Source organism: Oryza sativa, chromosome 3 (genome assembly GCF_034140825.1).
Source record: "Oryza sativa Japonica Group chromosome 3, ASM3414082v1".
In the NCBI taxonomy this organism is placed as follows: domain Eukaryota; kingdom Viridiplantae; phylum Streptophyta; class Magnoliopsida; order Poales; family Poaceae; genus Oryza; species Oryza sativa.
In genome coordinates, this window is record NC_089037.1 from 28812941 (window position 1) to 28819143 (window position 6203).

Here is a 6203-nt window from a genome sequence, read left to right on the forward strand (position 1 = left end):
CCCAAGAAGGCTGCTGAACTAGCCGGGCCAACATACTTCGCAACCGATGATTGCCCGGAAAAGTACGAACATGGGAAATCACTCTTGCCGGAATAGGCACTGAAAGAAGCACCATGGGAGATGAGAAGGTTACATAACTTCTACATGGAGGCCAGCAAGAAAGGCTTGGGCAATATAACAGCTCGATCACCGGCAGATTGTTTCGGCGAAGAAGGTTACGTATGGCTAGATTTCTCAGATCTCCACGCCATATGTCGTCGTGATAAGATGGACGTCAACTACGTCGGTGTTTGGTGCATGTGAGTATGAGTTTTAATTAATTAGATGAAAAATATGTACAATACAAATCCATGTGATTGTTACTAACAAACTTCTTCTGTAGGATGCAATACATGGATTCTAAGAAGAAAAAAGAACCCATTGGCTTCTTGGATCCAACTCAGATCTGCCAAACACAGCATACCGTGACGCTAGCACCAGGGTCAGACCATCTGAAGGGCAAGAATCCAAAAGAGATAGCAGAATACAAGAAGGGCTTGCACAAGGAGAAATTGATTACTGTCGCACAGTACATTGGACGAGCCTTCTTGCACTTTCAAAATAAGAGAGTCGTCATGGCCGCTTATAATTTTAAGTAAGTCCGGTACATTTATCTTGTACACATATGTCTTATTTTAGCTGGTACTAACTAACTATAATGTTGTTAATATGTAGCGATCATTATATCTGTTTACTCATCCACCCTAAAGACGGAACCGTGGTAGTCTTGGATCCTCTCGATTACAGTCACAAGCAATACAAAGAATTTCTAACAATCTTACAGTAGTAAGTTATTATGACTCTTGCATTTGTATATGAATGTATTACAAATAAATATCCTCCTTACTCTGAAATGGTACGACATCCATACAGTGCATACCAATACTACAAGTTCAAGGGTGGAGAACAGACCCGAACACGGGAGAAGCTGCTAGTACGTACCTATTGGCCGGTAATACTCCACCCACTTTATGTATTCCAATTGTTTCACTAATTTCAAATTTTAACTACTTTTTTCTATGATATGTCCTGAAGTGTCACAAGCAACCGCGAGGAACGGTCCTTTGCGGGTATTATGCGTGCGAATTCCTTAGGGTTAATGGACGGTATAGGACTAACGCGGAGGATGTAAGTCTCTATCTATGTACTAGACAGCTCTTGATATTTATGATACTAATATATTGATTAATTTCAATGCATGCAGTTGCCAAGATTAGAATGTCGAACAAGCTTTGACGATACAGGTATCACAAATGTCCAGCGTGATCTGTGCCACTTCATCCACCATGAGTGCTGTCATGTCAAAGGAGATTTCTTTGACCCAGAGGGTGCCCTAGCGGCAAGTGACGAATTCAAGGATCTTCGGAAGTGGAACACTGCTATGCCATAATGTAACTAGATGACGTTATTTGAAGTGACAATGTAAAAAAATATTGTAATATATATATTTTGGCAACACTTTTGAGTTATGCAATATATGTACCAAATGCTTGATAATCTTCCAATATATGTACATAAAAATCTACCTGCAAGAATTTCTATTAAATAATTTAAAAGTAATTTACGGCCAAATTATAATTAAATTTCAAAATTTTCTACCTATCTTCGTAGGTGGAAGTTTTTTTTTTTTGCAAGCGGACGATTCCTATTTTCGCAGGCGGACCGGACTAGCCAACGTCCGCCTGCGAAAATAATCTTCGCAAGCGGACGGCCGCCCCGCCTGCGAAGATCGGCGATCTTCACAATCGTTGGCTTACAGGCGGACGGCCGCCCCGCCTGCGAAGACCCTTTTCGGCCGCTTGCGATAATGCTTTTCCTAGTAGTGTATATTACCATTTTTTTTAAAAAAAAAACTGCTACTATTTGCGTCATATACAAGTACAACACACCTAGGCATAAAACATGCTGCTATACGCTATTGTAATATATTGTAAGATCAGCCTGAATGCATGCCCTTGGAATGCCACTTCCTAGATTATAAATATCTGATGTTTAGGCATGATTTAGTCTTAACATTTGAAACTTCGAATATCGACAATTCCTCAAATACTTAACTCATAAGGTTAAGTGACGGTACAGTCAGATATAGAGGTGGATATCGAGCCAGCTTTAACTTGTTATACGAGCTAAAAAGTTGCCTCATATCGGCTTGTTTGCTAGCTCATTTAATTAGCTGATGAGTTGGCATTGAGAATGAGTCGGGATTAGCGAGTAGCAGCGATAGAAGCATAGCTGGAGGAGTGGGAACTAGCAGCTGGCTGAGGCGGGGATTGGGAGTGGACATGGAGGGTGGGGTGGCCGACATCATGCCGCCACGAGTCCTCTAACCAAGACATTGTTGCCTACGGGCGATGGTGACATGACGGTTGTTACAAACGAGTGGCAAACCTAACATGCGATAACTAGCAGCTCGACAACAAGAGTAAGGTAGATAACTAGATCTGGGGTTGTGGGGGTGGAGTGGGGTGACAGCGTGACACGATGCAATACAGCGAGTTGGCGAGATCCAAGCGACGTGTGCAAGACAACCGCTGGGGTGGGGGGGGGGGTGGGGATGAGCCCAAGTTGCATAAGCCCTGATATGGTAGTGGTAGATTTTTAAGGTTAGTCCGATTGGCTTGGGCCAAATGGTTGATGGTCCTTGTTGCCTTGATGGGTTGTCGGTCTTAGGGCCTATTTGGGGTGCTTAAAATTCTAAAAAGTAGCTGATTGGTAGCCAGCTTCTGAGAATCTGGCTTCTGGCTTGTTCATTTTCTGGATTCTACAACTACAACTCTTTAGAATCTGGACCAAAAGCTAGTCTATTTGGAGGAGCTTCTGATTCTGGTAGAAGCTACAGCAACTAAAAGCTCCCCCAAATAGACCCTTAGACTCTCGGTCTGTTGGCCTGATATTTCTTTTGGCTCGTTCGGCTCGCGAGCATCTCAGTAAGATAGCTAACAAACTAAAATCTTTGACTCAGCTCGTTAACATTTCTTGAAGAATTGAGTGGAGCCAATCACAAGCCGAACGAGCTATTATGGTTACATCTAGGCAGGGGCAGATCCAGGAACAAAAAATTGGGGGGCTCAGTTACACAGACCACAGTATCTTCAATCTCCAGCCATTTAGGAACCTTTACTTTATCATTCATGGTGAAAAAATCGAAAGGGGTGCTCCGGGGAGTATCCATGGGTCTTGTGGGTGTAGGGGGGACTTGAGTCCCCCCTGCACCCACGTTGGATCCGCCCCTGCATCCAAGCACGGGCAGAGCCACCGCTCGGCTTGCACGGGCAGCCGTCCGGGCTCGCCGTCAAATACACCATTGAACTTTTATTGTTTTGAAAGGATTAAAGTTGAAAATATTATAGCAAATACTAGATATATTTAAATTTGTCTGAGCTTAAAAAATTTCCTAGCTCCGCCACTGCATCCAGGCATACTGATCTGGTGACATAGACAAAAGAAGATGGCACCTGGCCTGGTGGGCTGATGGGCAAATGTGTTGGAGGACACAGGGAGACACGAACCTTTGGTTAGATTTTTAGGATATGTGATACTCCCTCCATCCCATTTTAAGTGTAACCATAAGTAAGTTTTCGCGTCCAACTTTGATCGTCCGTTTTATTTGAAAAAATTATATAATTAGTATTTTTGTTGTTATGAGATGATAAAATATGAATAGTACTTTACTTGTGACTTATGCTTTTATTTTGTTTTTTTTAAAAAAATAAATAAGACGGAAGGTCAAAGTTGGATACGAAAAACTATGACTGCACTTAAAATGGTACGGAGGGAGTAGTTATAATCTGTCTGACTGGCTTCTGAATTTTGATGGGAATTTGTTTCAGATATGCTTACGTGCACATACCTCCACTGTACCGTATATATAGTCAATTACCACTTCGTCTCTGCATATGTACGTAAAACATGCATGTGATATGACTAAACCAATAACCGTATAGTATATGGTTTCTGCAGCTAGAAATCAAAACGATATCGAGAGGGCCAGGGCCCAGAGCATCATTTAACTAGCAACTAGATAATCAATTGCGAGCTAAGTTTACATAGCATGCAAATTAAGCAAACGTCTTGTACTCTTGTGTGGAGTGCTTGCTGGAGTGTGGATAAATAGGTCTTCACAGGGAAGAGCCGGGAAAAGTCTTACACAAGCCCCTGCATCCTCTCTCTCTCTCTCTCTCGCTCCGTCCTCCCCATTACACACACATGGATGCTAACCACGACAAGGTTGTGGAGAGCGGCAGCCGCGGGGGCCGGGGACCGGTGCGGACGATCTGCGTCTTCTGCGGCAGCAGGCGGGGAAACCGGCCGTCCTTCAGCGCTGCCGCTCTCGACCTCGGAAAGCAGCTGGTGAGTCTCGTCGCGTCTTGAGCAATTAATCGATAGTATTAGCTAGCTACTAGCTAGCCATCCATCCAAAAGCTTCAGCTTCCAATGCCATTGTCCATGGAGAAGATGTGTCCTGCTCACTTGGGTATAGTTCTACACTGTCTAGCTCTGACGACGCCCCCAAGCTTATTCCCCCTCCCTTTCGCTCTCGGTCTTTACCCTCTCCTAGCCTCACCCACGAAGGCCTCCATTGATCCACGCAGGTCGAGAGGGAGCTCGATCTGGTCTACGGCGGCGGCAGCGGCGGCCTGATGGGCCTCGTCTCCAAGACCGTCCACGACGGCGGCCGCCACGTCCTCGGGTACGCACGACGACGCACATACACAGTCACTGACTTAACTGTGCCTGCTGATCGATCCATCTGCTGATCACGTCGATGCATCTGTAAATGCATGCAGGGTCATCCCTAGTGCTCTCCTACCTGAAGAGGTATAACAAGCGAATCTCTTGTGTGGAGCTGGAGTAGCCAGTATACGATTGGTCTATTGTCTATCACTTCCTAAAAGATCTTTTACTGCACACACGCATACATATGGAACGTGTTTATTTTACCTTGGTGGTACTACTATGATTTTGTGCAAGCCTTTCCTAGGTGTCAGGGGAGACGTTGGGAGAGGCGAAAGTGGTCAGGGACATGCATGAGCGCAAGTCAGAAATGGCGAAACACGCCGACGCTTTCATCGCCCTGCCAGGTGAGCTGTTAGCCGACTTGTCAACCCCCCCCCCCCCTCTCTCTCTCTCTCTCTCTCACACACACACACACATTGACACAATGACACTGATGCAAACACAAACGAGAATTAATTGGCTAATAGTAGTTAGCTAGTAGGGCCTAGGAGTGATCTTAGCTTAATTAACAACTTAATTGCCGCGTGATGCGCAGGTGGTTACGGGACAATCGAAGAACTGTTGGAGATCATAGCGTGGGCGCAGCTGGGGATCCACAACAAACCGGTACTAAAAGCTACTCCAGTAGCTTAATACTATTAGCTTAACTTAGTTTGTCGTATTTAACTGCCATTTGCATTCTATAATCTTATTGTCCTTGGCCGGTGGATAGGGATTAGCTAGCTAGATTGATGGATAGCGCTTAGCTTAGCTTAGCTTATAGCTAGGCCGTCATGCTTCATGGCCTAATCATTTTCGACATGATCTCCCAATGAATAAACTAGTAGTAGTAACAAACATATATAAATATTGTTGGTGTTGTTTTCGTTAGGTGGGGCTGCTCAATGTGGACGGCTACTACAACAACTTACTCTCGCTGTTCGACAAGGGCGTCGAGGAAGGGTTCATCGACGCCGCGGCGCGGAACATCTTCGTCCTCGCCGACAACGCCGGCGAACTACTGACCAAGCTGACGGAGGCGGCGGCAGCGGCAGCGGCGGCGGTTGAGGGCGGCGACGGGGATCAGGTCGACGGCGAGGCCACGGCCGCGGCGGCTGGCTTGAAGAGGAAAAGAAGCTAGCTATAGCCGTGTGAGCATTGGCCGGCCGTCGTTCTAAGTGTGACTCAATTTCCTCCGGATCGATCCTTTGTTGCTTTTCGTTGGATCGAATCATCGAAGTGTGTTTAATTCGATTCTAAGTGTTGATGTAATATCGGACCTGCCGAACTGGAACCAGGCTTTATTTCATTTCATTTGCTAACCTCTTGGCGAGCAATATGCATGCCGTGCTTAAAATGTAGCACGACAAGCTTCTATATATGTATGCTCGGTATAAGCACTCGTAAGCATATGTAAATCAAGTTTACAACTTTATGTTTCTCTACAA

The 6203-nt window shown here is 45.2% G+C and overlaps 1 protein-coding gene across 1 annotated transcript; it reads left to right on the forward strand.

Moving 5' to 3' along the window:
* Window positions 1-4232: 4232 nt before the first annotated feature.
* LOC4333807 (probable cytokinin riboside 5'-monophosphate phosphoribohydrolase LOG4) lies at window positions 4233-6203 on the forward strand. Its single transcript, NM_001418501.1, has 6 exons — window positions 4233-4389; window positions 4632-4729; window positions 4827-4857; window positions 5021-5120; window positions 5312-5382; window positions 5648-6203. The coding sequence occupies exons 1-6, from the start codon at window positions 4246-4248 to the stop codon at window positions 5894-5896; spliced, it is 693 nt and encodes a 230-aa protein (NP_001405430.1). The 5' UTR covers window positions 4233-4245; the 3' UTR covers window positions 5897-6203.

Coding starts and splice junctions, on each gene's coding strand:
- LOC4333807 (NM_001418501.1), top strand. CDS start 4,246: ATGGATGCTAACCACGACAAGGTTGTGGAGAGCGGCAGCCGCGGGGGC. Junction 4,390..4,631: donor TCGACCTCGGAAAGCAGCTG/GTGAGTCTCGTC, acceptor TGATCCACGCAG/GTCGAGAGGGAGCTCGATCT. Junction 5,121..5,311: donor CGCTTTCATCGCCCTGCCAG/GTGAGCTGTTAG, acceptor CGTGATGCGCAG/GTGGTTACGGGACAATCGAA.